The sequence below is a fragment of the Diadema setosum genome, chromosome 7, assembly GCF_964275005.1.
Source record: "Diadema setosum chromosome 7, eeDiaSeto1, whole genome shotgun sequence".
NCBI lineage: Eukaryota > Metazoa > Echinodermata > Echinoidea > Diadematoida > Diadematidae > Diadema > Diadema setosum.
The window spans coordinates 8,258,278-8,271,591 of record NC_092691.1 but is presented as its reverse complement, the minus strand read 5'-3'; the positions used below and the strand labels follow the sequence as shown (position 1 = coordinate 8,271,591).

Sequence of the window (13,314 nt, the reverse complement as noted above, 5' to 3'; positions counted from 1 at the left end):
TCTATATCGACACTCCCTGTGCTCTGATGACCGATTTGGTTCAAATTTATGTGAGAGATTGGACATGATCAATTAAGTACATTCTGTGATTTTGCTGCAATTTGGGTTTCTAGAATTTGAGATATCTACATGGATACAAAAGTGCATTAGCACCAAGTTCTATGTGATTGTGACTAACAAAAGGCGTGAGATCTCCAGCTTTGACTCTTAGTTTGAGACCATCTTTTCAAAATCTCCCACTCTCCTGCTCGAGTGTGGATCATGCTCTAACTGTGTGTCTCCCTCTTAAGATGCATAACTATAGCTCTCGGCCGAAACAAAACAATGATGAATGAACATGCCTTTATAGGTGATGATAATAACCTACACCTATAAATGTGAGAAACTGTAATAGTTTGTAAAATGACAATCTTAGTCCTAGACTGTTGGGCTTTTGTTTTTTTCATACATTTAGAATTCCCCCTTCCCTCCCCACACCCCCTCCCCCCCCCCAAAAAAAAACCACAAAAACAAACAAACAAACAACAAAAACAACAACAAATCCAGACCCCATTTTTACTTAAACACCTTCAAAGAACCACCCATATCTTTTTCTGCGTTAGTCTACTGCACATGCATATCAAAGCAATGTCTTGCATACAATGTATAAGATTATTATTATCTTTAATACAATACTGTCAGAAATCATGTAATCAGCATCTGCAGTACACTTCTGGTGATCTCTTTCCTTATTAGGTTCTGAAATCCTCATCTGACTATTATCTAGAATGGCTGACGAACCCAAGCAAGATGAAATGGAGACCAAAGGCAGTGACAGTGTTGTGGCTGAAGAAGTGACTCCTAATGATGACAGGATAGAAGACTTACTGCCAGATGTTGGCAGTGCGACGCAGACCGATGTGGACGGCAGCCATGTATCTAAAGCAGCAGAGCCAGATGAGAAGGGTGATCATGACAAGGACGACGAAGCGGCAAAGGACGACGAAGCCGCAAAGGACGACGAAGATGAGTGGCTGGACATCCTTGGCAGCGGCCAGCTGATGAAGAAGGTTCTGAAGGAAGGCAAGGGGGAGTCCACCCGGCCGGATAGAGGAGCGTCGGCCACAGTTCGGATGCTTGCTAGACTCGAAGATGGAACAGAAGTTGAAAAACATGACAGATTCACCTTTACTCAAGGGGACGGAGAAGTTCTACAAGGTAAAAAGAAAAGCTTGTATAGTGTTTTGTCCAGTCAGGTTGTTTAAAGGAGACCTCTGGATGATTTTCAAATTTTTACATTTGAACAACTATGAATTATTTATACTGGGTACAGAGTTTCAGAATCTACAGTGATTAGGGTGAGGAATAAGAATGTTTTCAAAATTTAGAACAAATTGCAATAAACAAGGATGATGGCCTTGCAGCCTCACCATCAGAATGTATGAGTTGGGGCTCAAGGAAGCAGAACAAAAGCAGTAGGCATGCATACATTATGTATATACACAGGTGAACTTGTTAAGCAAGCGGTATTGTAATGGAATTACACTGCTACATTTCTGAAATATGTGAGGGTCTATGTCATCATCATTGTTCAGTGAGATTTGTTTAGGTTTTTCAAATTATTGGGGTTTTTTTTTAAGCTCACAGACCACAATAAATTCAACCAATCTATGATACATGGAGTTGTCGATTTATGTACTACATGATGTGAAGTTTTGAAAATCATCTGGAATACCCCTTTAGTGATTCTCACTCAGCCTCAAACCCTACCCTGATAAATGTTCTTAGAACACTTGTTGGGAAAAGCCCTAGAAAAATACCTGTAGTCAATTAGCAGTTTTACAAGTACATTAAGCAGAGAACTTGACATCGTGAATAGCATCATGTCTCGTCAAGAAGAAAGTAATAAACTTTTCCCAATTGTGAAATATAGTGTTGTCTGTCTACAGCCGCTTGTGGATTTTGAACCACACACTTTTTGTGTGCTTGTTTCATTGCAGCTGTTGACCTGTGCGTATGTCTCATGGAACTTGGTGAGATTGCAGAAATCAGAAGCAACTCAAGATTTGCGTACAGTGAATTTGGGAAGTAAGTACCTGAATGGAAAACAAGTAAGTAGCTCAAATTTTAAACAAAAAATCTGTTTATCTCCAGTGAGAAAGTCAATTCACCCTCTCTTGAAGTCCGATACCTGTTTGTAGAATGCAGATTCCACTGTTTGAGTAAGCTCATCTTCTCCTGTAGCTGCTTGCATGCACTTGTCTTTCAGCTCCCACTGTTAATCACGTGGAGAAATGTTTATTTCCATGACAATAAACACACTTATGTCATTACAATGCACTCTCGTTATATCGAACACAATTATAACGAAATTCTGGTTACAATGGAGTAAAAAATCAGGCCGCAATATTATCCACTCTATGTTTTTTATTGCTTATTTATTCGGTTATAACAAAATTTTGATATAGTGTAAGAAAACTGCCAGCCCCGAAGACTTCGTTATAATGGGAGTCTACTATACTTTCTTATGACCCACCAAGCAGATCAGAATGATAGCATTACTTTGGCAGCATGTTAAGGGCTAAACCGAGACTGGACAAGCTGAAGACTAAGTTTCTGTGACAATGTGAGGTTTTCGATTTGAAGTTAATGTCAATCATAGAAGTCTGCCTGCATATTGCACTTCATCATCTTCTTTGGACATACAAATAGTATACATGTAGGAAAGTAGTGAAAGTCAGCATTTCTGATTTTTTTTTAATTCAAATGTTTTTGCTGCAGAGAGCCACTGGTCCCACCAAACACAGATATAGTCTTTGAAGTAGAGCTGCTAGAAACGAACCTGTCACCTTCTGCTGCTACCATGACGATAGAAGAATGCTGTGAAGTGGCGTGAGTATTGCATCAGTGTTGAGAAATGTCAAAGATGAATGGGCACATTGGCTAAATACTGTGCTGCATTCAGACTGGCAAAACTTTGAATGATATAGTGCTGCAGACTGGGTTACTACCAAGACTGCAACCCCAAACATTTCTTAGACTGGAGATTCTCCTGCCTGTGAACCACAAACAAATTGGGGACTGATCACAGGAACAGGCACATAATATTATGTGTGTGGCGCACATGATGAATGCAAAGTTCAATGTCCAGTGTGGCTGGGGTTCTGGGCCTGCGTAAGGGTCCTAGAAGCTCTAGGATGATGATGCTCTTGGTAGTCTGGTGCTATGTTAACCTTGTTTTTGAACATAAATGACAAAACTAGAGTTAGGCAGGAGAATGCTATGTTTTAGAGTGAGAGAAACAGCATCTAAATTGGGAGACAGACTGGCAGAGGGGGAGAAATTTAAACTCAGTTGGTGAGAGGGAGATTTTCGAAAAATAGCATCAAAGCAGGAAATCTCCCGTCAAAAGGATGAGTGTTGGAGTCTCCGGTACAACTGCCATGGAGTTACATACTGTAAGAAGCTATGTTTTGGCATGTAACCGAAATCATCAGTGGCAGGCTGTGATTGCAATGGTTCCCTTCCTCAGATTTTGCCATAATACAGCAGCTTTGAAAACGGATTTTTGCCCTCTCAGTCACTGTACTCTGGATTTAGTCAGCTTTTACATTGATAATGTAGATTTTGACTGATGTTCATTGTGCATTGTCCATGTAGTATACAGTGTGTTGGCAGAATGAAATGTTTGAGGCAGTAGATGCAATTGCAAGCATTTAGAGAAAAGATTCAGACAATAGTTTTGGAATGAGATGGTTGTAAAATTTAAAAGAATATTGAAGAAAGAAAGAATCACCAAACTACAGAAAATGAACAGGGACCTAAATGTCAAAAGGCTTTGTGAGCTGCTGAAATATAGACAACATGTAGCAAGAGTTAAGGGTGTGTGATTATAAAACTTATGATTGCCGTCATATTGTTCAGTTTATTCCCTGTAACTGCATCAAATTCCTTCAAATGGACAGGTTAATCATAACATAAAGTGCACCCGTTGTTTTTTTTATGGTTTTATAACAGAAAGCTAAGAACTCAAAGAGTATGCCCATAGCAAGACTGGAAGTGTATGAGTCTATTGAGGTCTGCAGATTGACTTTGAAATATTGACCAATTAAAAAACAAAACAAAAAAAAAAAACAAACAAACAGGGTGGTCCTTGACAGTCTTTTCAGTTTTCTACATGACAATTTCTTAGTTTGTAGTCTGTCAACTTTGATTTACCTTCTACTCTAGTTTTGTGATTTGTATGTTGACTTTTCTTACATTTATTATCAATGGACTTAAAGAGCAACACCATATCCATTGTTTTCTTTTCATTGAATCCTTTTATCTGCTTTGATACAGAGACAAGAAGCGTGAATATGGCAATGAGCTTTTTGGCAGGAGAGACTACTCTGGCGCTATCAACTCATACACAAGGTAACGATTTCTTTATTCCATTATATATTTTATGGTTTCATTTTTTTTTTCTTAAAGTTTTCCTGCTCTGAATATTTATGTTATCTTTGATCGGATGTTGATTATGGCAACAACTGTAAGATTTTTATTAGAGTTTTTTTTCCACTAATAATTTATATTCTTTCTGGTCAGTTTATTCTGTCTTTATTTGTTACAAACTCAAAAAGCTGCATCACTTCGGTGATCCCTCGCATTTATCCCCAAGTTGAATTATCCTTCGGGTTTATGCCAGGTTCAAGTGTGTGCGTGTGTGTTACACACTAACACACTGCTATAGCTTCTGACCACCCGAGCATTGAGAATTAAGGGTTTCTGGGACGAACACTGCACTAGGGCTTTCTATAGCTCAGTCGGTAGAGCACCGGTCTAGCAATCCGGAGGTCTCGGGTTCGAATCCCGATGGAATCCCATTTTCTTTGCTCACTTTTCCACTAATAATTTATATTCTTTCTGGTCAGTTTATTCTGTCTTTATTTGTTATAAAAAATATATGAAAATTGGAGCCTCCTGTTCAGTTATTCAAAGGGTATTGCAGTCAATCTTGTCGCACAAGTATTGAATGAGAGTGGAGAAAGGCTTTTGGCTTACTTCAGCAGACGTGCAGTCACTTCCCATATACTTCTGTCCCTCTTTGGACTTCTTCCATTGATGTCTTTTGTAGTGTAGTTGCCATGATGATGACAGATTAGTCTTAACTTAATGGAAGTTGATGTATACATGCGAAGTTGAATGCACTAACTGCCGCTGGATGCTCTTCCATCATCATTCTTGGAGGTGTGGTTTTCTTTCCCAATATTAGTGTTGTTTCACTGTCTAAGTGTCTGTGTGCATTTTTTATGCCTCCGCCACGAAGTGGTGCCGGAGGCATTATTTATTTCATACTATACCTGAGATACAAGTATTGCTGAAATGAGTTACCATCATACATCTGTACATTAAGGTGTCTCACATGAGATCTACAGATGACTTCATATACATGTATGTATTCCTATGTGAAGAGTCATTGAGCATTTTCTAATGTGTGAGTCGTAAGCAGTGATTGTGACATGTTTTATCTGTTTGTTTTTCATGCAGGGCCTTAAAATTTCTTGAGGATGTGCCTGTAAGTAATGTCCATTACACAAATTTGTTTATCTCTTAAGTACTTATCAAATTGATATCAAATTATCAAATTTCCTTGCATAAACGTACTAGCTATAGGTAGCAGTCTTCTAACACAAACTTGCCAAGTTTTTACCAGATACCATCAGACAGTGTATGATTACAGCTAATGTCAAATGTTATCCTGAATGACAAATGTAATAAGCAGTTCAAATGAAAATATACATGTACATTGTATGTAGTACTCTTTAAAATGTCTACTAATTTGCTGTGAATGCTTCAATTATTGTACACTCACCTTACAGCAAAATATCAAATTTGTAAACTTATCAGCAATGGTGAAGAGTAAACATAATGATGTGGTAGCTTTATGAGTCATCTATTCAAGTTTGATACCGGTACTAGATATCTTTTAAGATCCAAGATATCTTGCAAATTCAGCTGCTTCCCTGAAATGATTTCACTGTAACTTTTCACGATTCACTTGCCATGGTCGATTTTGACAACCCCAAAAGGCAAATGATCCAGAATTGTGCATGGCGAGCCTCTGGTATCAATTTCATTTCTGATCGGCTACTTTTTTATTTGTTGGTTCCTAGGCAAGTTCAGGAAAATCACAAGAGCACCAGCTGAATGATGTGTTAATCAAATGTCACAATAACTTGGCAGCTGCACAACTCAAGGTGAGACTAGATAATCCATGGTTCTGCCCCCCCCCCCCTTCGTACATCCTATCTCTGATTCAGTTTGAACCGTACTTGTCTGTTATACCATGTTAAAACATGAATACAGTGGAAGTCATCCTGTTATGCCAGGGCCCCATTTTATCAAGAGATAAAATCGATTTTAAATTTTCTTACCACACAGGTTGCCATAGACTTATTGTTGAAATCAACTTTATAATCAATTTTAACTCTTCATAAAACAGGGCCCTGGAAATATAAAGCAAGTGTCATGCAAAAATATGTGATATGCCTCTGTAAGTGGGAGACCCAAAATTATGCATATACCACGGTATGTTAAAGGCATATTTTTATCTCCTCATATGTGAAGTGAGCAAATTTTTATCTAAACATATTCTGAATCCCCCAAATCTGTAGTATGTTATGAAGAGGGTATGGTTTGCCTCTACAGTTGACAATATTACTGTATACGCCATTATTTTTGCAAGGGTTTAATTTTCGCGAATTTCGCGAATTGCAGTTGGATCGCGAATTTAACAACACGCGAAATTGTCTCCATGCGCTTTGTTGATAGAGCATTAACGTAAGCGTCGGCGTCAATTCACGAAAACAACACTTCGCGAAAATGTCTATGACCTCGTCATTCACGAAAATATCTGTACGCGAAAATGACGGCGTGTACAGTAAATGTGGTACAGTGATTGATACGAAAAATGAAAAGTACTTTTCAAAAAAGGAAAGATTTAGACCTACGGTTTAATCAGTTGTTTGTTTGAGTAGAATAGTACATGTAGTATTTTTCCACATTATGCTTTGATGAGGAAACAGGAAACAAAAATCTGTTGCCAGTGAAAGTGATGATGTATTGAATGCTGCCCTGTACAGGTGGAAGCTTACTCCGCTGCCCTCAAGTCCTGTAATGCAGCCTTGGAGCTGGATGCCAACAATCTCAAGGCACTTTTCAGAAAAGGAAAGGTCAGTCTAAAACATTACCAGTGCTTCCTCTCTCTCTCTCTCTCTTACTGTACTATGGAACACAACTCAAGAAGAATATACATTTACAGTCAACCTTGCATAAGTCAAATAATTGCCTACGTTGAAGGTCTTTTCAAGTCCCTTCTCATTGTGTTCTGTTGATTTTAATCCCTCATAAGTCAAATTTTCTCTAAGTTGAAGCTGTTGCCTCAGTCCAAATAGATTCAGCTTAGGCAAGGTTGACTATAGTTGACAAGCATGTGATGAGAGTACAGTTTTAATATCCCGACACAAATACAGGAATACACATGCTGTCATGCACACATATTCACACCCATCAATGTGGTTTGATGTAAACAAAATATGGCTTGTCTTCAGACTTATATTTGATGTTTTTTTTTTTTTTTTAATAAAACCAAAATTGAATGGAATTGAACCCACAAACACATCACCAGAATTGATTAAAATGCAGAATGACAGGAAATGACTGACTGTAATTTAGCAATAGTGGAAGTGACGTAGTAAGGGGATAGGAAGCTTTTGTCCTGAAGTGCATGCCCTGTCTGTGTCTGCTTTGTTTACCTTCACTTGCTCTTGGCTCTGGTTGCTTGATAACTTTTCAACCTATTCAGCATGCATTTTCACCATACTGTGTGGATACCCCCCCCCCCCCCCCCAAAAAAAAAAAAACAAAAACAAAAACAAAAACAAAACAAAACAAAAACAAAAACAAAAACAAAAAACAAAACAAAATAAAACAACCCAAAAAAAACCAACAACAACAAAACCAGTAAATTACATTTCCCAATTAAAGACACTTGAATGATTTTAGTAACATGAACTTGATACCCCCCCCCCCCCCACTTGATACTTAAGTGAATAATTTCACTTCTGAAATTTGATAAGCAGTTTTGATCAATGTGGACGATACTTTTAACAAAGTTCTGTACAGTCCTATGTTAAAAAAAAAGCCCGCTACACACAAGAAAATTTTTATGGCAGTGGTATAAAGAATGCATAGCAAATTGCAATGCGATACCAGGAAAATTATTCCCTGTACGTAGAATAGAAGAATGTGATTTACTTTTTTGGTAGATTCGTTTCTTACTTTCTGGGTTGCCCTGTTAAAGATGCATAGACCTGACAGTGGAAACTGGTCAAAGCGTAAGCGCTAAAGAGGAGTCCATAGCATAGGTGTCTGTGGGAAACTTGCACCGTCCGCCTGCATATGCATTTGACTAAACCACTGGGTCTATGTGCCTTCAACAAAGATAACATAAAATGTGTTATCATGTTCAAAGAACAATCTTCTGTGTGGCTTGTCTCTGAGAGTGCAAGTGATCAGCAACTCTTGCATACTACTCTTTGTTTCAATACTTATTCTGCAGTACTTTACCTCTTTTGTCTTCAAATTGTCCATAGGTATTAGCCTGCCAGAAAGAATTCAAAGAAGCGATTTCAATGATGAAGAAAGCCCTGGCGTTAGAACCAGCAAATAAGGTATGGAAGTATTCTTCCTTCTCCCAAATGTTAATGCATGTTCTCTGTTATGTTTTTTTTTTTCTTTCCTTTTGGATTTTTCTTTTTAATTACATGTACGTACAGTTGTATGTCTATTTGAAGACAAACATTTGTGTGTCTACTTCACTGACTTCACTGGAAATCTTGATGTGTAATTTGTCTATTTCCTTATACATATGCATGTTGCTCATACACTTTGTAGTCATGACATGTTTTCATAGTGTATAGAGAGACGGTTAGCATCTTTGCAATGCAGAATGATGCAGGGCTTCATTTAATACATGTATTAAATGTGTAGACTTAATTGGAGAAGATATTGATGAAACATTCTAAGGTTTTTAGTGTAGCAACTGTCATTGCCCTGAACATAGAAATTATTGTAGTTGTACCACTGGAAGAAAGAGTAGCAGTTGTGTTCATAAACAATGTTAGCGGTAGTAGTAGTAGTAGTAGTAGTAGTAGTAGTAGTAGTAGTAGTAGCAGTAGCAGTAGCAGCAGCAGTTAGTAGCAGTAGTAGCAGAAGTAGTAGTAGTACAGCGTAATAGTAGTAGACTACTAGTAGTAGTAGTAGTAGTAGTAGTAGTAGTAGCAGTAGTAGTAGTAGTAGTAGTAGTAGTAGTAGTAGTAGTAGTAGTAGGAGTAGTAGTAGTAGTAGTAGTAGTAGTAGGAGTAGTAGCAGTAGAAGTGGTATGTAGTAGTAGTAGTAGTAGTAGTAGTAGTAGTAGTAGTAGTAGTAGTAGTAGTAGTAGTAGTAGTAGTAGTAGTAGTAGTAGTAGTAGTAGTAGTAGTAGTAGTAGTAGTAGTAGTAGTAGTAGTAGTAGTAGTAGTAGTAGTAGTAGTAGTAGTAGTAGTAGTAGTAGTAGTAGTAGTAGTAGTAGTAGTAGTAGTAGGAGTAGTAGCAGTAGAAGTGGTATGTAGTAGTAGTAGTAGTAGTAGTAGTACTGTAGCAGCAGCAAAAGCAGCAACAGCAGCAGTAGTACAACCTAGTAGTAGTAATAGTAGTGGTGATAGTAGAAGTAGTGGAAGCAGCGGTTCAAGTCATTACCTATATTGGAAAACTGAATGCAGCCTCAGCATTTATTGTTTGAAATATGACAAGAACCTGAATGGAATTGCATTTGCATGTACATGTAGACTATCCACCAAGAATTGGCCAAGTTGACAGTGAGACAGGAGCAAGAGATGCAATCAGAGAAGGCCATGTACCAGAGAATGGTGGGTGACATGGCTGCTGGAGCTTCTGCAGAAAAGACAGCTGGAAGGAAACTGTTTAATGTAAGTGAACACTTAAAGGACAAGTTCACCTTCATAAACATAAGGATTGAGAGAATGTAGCAATATTAGTAGAACACATCATTGAAAGTTTGAGGAAAATCGGACAATCCGTTCAAAAGTTATGAATTTTTGAAGTTTTTGTGCAGTAACCGCTGGATGAGAAGACTACTGCAGTGTATGAATAACTTAGATGTCACATGCGTACAACAATATAAGGCAAATATAAAGAGAAATTCACAAAATTTCATCTTTTGAAAAAAGTACACATTCCCTTGACTCGTTACCGACATATGTTATGGGTAATATTATTCCCCCTGCCTTTAGAAAGAGGCGAGTCAAGTGCTCTTCTATTACGCGAAAAAAGTGAAAATATGTTGAATTTTCTTTACATTTTCTTTATACTGTTGTACGCATATGACGCACAAGCTGTAGTAGTCTCCTCATCCAGCGGTTCCAACACAAAAATTTTTAAAATTCATAACTTTTGCATCGATTGTCCAAATTTCCTCAAACTTTCACTGATGTGTTCTACTAATATTGCTGCACTCTCTCAATCCTTATGTTTATGAAGGTGAACTTGTCCTTTAAAGGGACATTCCAGACGATTTTCATAGTTTTACATCATGTAGTACATAAATCGACATAATGGATTTGTGGCATTTGCTGTCACCGTACCAGTGGTACTTGAGCAGAGAAATCAATACTCTGAAAAATCTTAAATAAATTACACTGAACAATGTTGATGACATAGAAGATCACATATTTCAGAAATGTAGTAGTGTAATTCCCATTACAATACTGCCTGCTTAACAAGTTCACCTGTGTAGAATCCATGCATGCCTTCTTCTTTTGTTCTGCTTCCTTGAGCCCCAACTCATGCATTCTTATGGTGATGCTGCCATGTTATCATCCTTATTCATTGCAATTTGTAATAAATTTTGAAAACATTCTTATTCTTCATCCCAATCACTATGAATTCTGAAACACTGTACTCTGTGTAAATAATTTATAGTTGTTCAAATGTAAAAGTCTGAAAATCATCTGGATGTCTCCTTTAAGCCTAAGTTTTAACATGTCATGCTCTTGCAATTGGCTCATGGCAATGACAGGTGCTTAGTACAAGCGACTCCTGTTACAGGGAAGTCCTCCAGACCAGCAGTTTTCTTTCATTATGTCGAAATTTGGTTATAGGCGAACAGTAAAGTATGTAAAGAGATGTAGAAAATAGTTTTGGGATGTGAAATTTGACTTTCTTGTTACAAGAATTTTTTTATAACCATGTAGAACAGGAGTGCACAGTGTGTTTAATAGTTATTCTTGTTAGGGTGCTGAAAGTAAGGTATTTCATCAGTGTAGAGACTGTTTCACAATCATATTTATTCTGTTATAGTTGTATGAGATCACTTCACAGTCTTAAAAGATTGCCATGTATTTAGTGCCAAGAATATGTCATTTTCCTCTTTGATCAGAACTGGGCGTGATGCAGTGAGGTATGTTCTGTCCCTTTTTCTTGCTTCCCTGTGTAGGCACAGACGGTTCTCATTGGACTATCCATTGTCATAGTCGTTGTAGCAGTTGTGGTAGCTCTCCACCTGACGTAGGCACTGGAGGCCTCCAACGCACTCCAGCAGTGTGGACCAATTACAGATGCATGCAAACCAGTGATACAACAAGAATTCAGCATGCACCCCAAGCATATGTTCCAGTAGATGTCAACTGTGTGTCCCCCCCCCCCCCTTTACCAACTTTTAAGTGCATGTCAACAATTTTAATTTCGTGCAATTGCAATGATCTTTTCCATTTCTGTTTACTCTTCTAAAGACTTTTTCATAATATGTGAACGTTATTGCTTGTCCATCATTCCTCATGTACAGCTTTTGTTTGCATTAAGTCAGTGTAACGGTACGTTGGTCCATAGATTTCACTTTTGTTCACATCTAGTCTTAGGCAAAAGTCTATGAGTAGTGTAAAAGTGGAAATTGGTGTGTATTCGCGACATGAAGGGAGCGCGAAAATAAAACACACAAATTTATGCTTGTTGTATGTAATACCATTTTTACATTCTAATTCCTTGGAATTAAAAACGTGAAATTCATCTTAACCGACCAAGTCGCGATAAATCACTCATACAGGAACTTCCTCTTTCACAGAAGGGAAAATGTTTTTGTCATTGTTTTAATTTCTGTCAGGCATCTCCTCTCAAAAAACTTGTAACTGTGCCTTCTGGGTATTTTCACACCAATTACACATCATACTTTCACATTCATGAGGTTACCAGGTACACTAGGTCTCAGGTAGATGAAACTGGTTCACTTTTCATGATAATTTCAGTATTTGTGGAAAAGTGAATCCTTCCAATTGCAATAATCAGAGAGTTCTTTTTGTCGGACAAACTTGACCATTTTGTGGATAATGCGAATAATTTGGCAGATACAATGCTTCCTACACACAATAGCAGTGCATTGTGTGCCTCAACATGTTTGTAAATCTTGGAACAGTATAATACGGCGTGTGCATTTTGTCTTGTCTTGCCGAAAATTGCACTGAGAGTTTGTCAGAGCTATGTAAATGCTCTACACAATGTTTTCTGCTGTGTCATGTGCTCTCTTGAAAAGTGCATTGCTTCTCTGTGAATTTATCTTATTTCAGTCTGATTAAGACCAGTAATGGTAATAATGACTTTTCTTCTTCTTCTTCTTCTTTTTTTTTTTTTTTTTTTGGGGGGGGGGGAGGGGAGAGTCTGTGTTTTGCTTTGTTCTTTGTTCTTTTTTTTTACAGAAAATTGCAGGGTGTTCAAGCTATCTTTTACTTGGGAACATCTTCTTAGTCAAACTGTGCATACGAAGATGGTCCCCTGCATTTCCATTTATTTCCTCATCTCTGTATTTGAAATGTTTCCTCTGATAGTATACTTTCAATATAACATTGTTGTATATCTTTACTTTTCATATTTTCCTCTGATTTTACTATATATAATGTATATTGGTGCATATAATTCATATAATTATGCAAACGCTCTTGAATTCTGTTATACTCTATTGACAAGGGAAAGGCAGAGAAAGAACTTAAATGAACTGAAATTGTCACATGATGAGAAACTGTTGTAATGATTCAAATTTTTGTTTCACAACCTGATAGCAAACTAAGATTTTCCTTAAAGGTAGGGGATACCTTTTACAGAACTCCTAAAATGCAGCAAAACATTAAATATGAACCTCAGTGGACTTGTTTAGGCCACTGCTTAGAAATTTGGAAGTCAACAGTTATCTACAATTTGAATAATGCACAAAACTCAACTACTCAGTAGTTCTGTGTGTCAGCCACA

At 37.6% G+C, this 13,314-nt stretch overlaps 1 protein-coding gene across 1 annotated transcript; it reads left to right on the top strand.

Annotated features, from left to right (window-relative positions):
- Window positions 1-741: 741 nt before the first annotated feature.
- On the top strand, window positions 742-12,430 carry LOC140230799 (peptidyl-prolyl cis-trans isomerase FKBP8-like). The gene is made up of 10 exons (XM_072310940.1): window positions 742-1,197; window positions 1,980-2,067; window positions 2,761-2,871; window positions 4,321-4,395; window positions 5,509-5,536; window positions 6,135-6,218; window positions 7,104-7,193; window positions 8,616-8,693; window positions 9,849-9,989; window positions 11,516-12,430. The coding sequence occupies exons 1-10, from the start codon at window positions 768-770 to the stop codon at window positions 11,588-11,590; spliced, it is 1,200 nt and encodes a 399-aa protein (XP_072167041.1). The 5' UTR covers window positions 742-767; the 3' UTR covers window positions 11,591-12,430.
- The last annotated feature ends 884 nt before the right edge of the window (window positions 12,431-13,314 follow it).

What these genes read in the sequence shown, in the direction of transcription:
- LOC140230799 (XM_072310940.1), top strand. Translation starts at nt 768, where the DNA reads ATGGCTGACGAACCCAAGCAAGATGAAATGGAGACCAAAGGCAGTGAC. An exon ending in CGTTAGAACCAGCAAATAAG is followed by an intron (nt 8,694 to 9,848) that starts GTATGGAAGTAT and finishes ATGTACATGTAG; the next exon opens with ACTATCCACCAAGAATTGGC. An exon ending in CTGGAAGGAAACTGTTTAAT is followed by an intron (nt 9,990 to 11,515) that starts GTAAGTGAACAC and finishes TTCCCTGTGTAG; the next exon opens with GCACAGACGGTTCTCATTGG.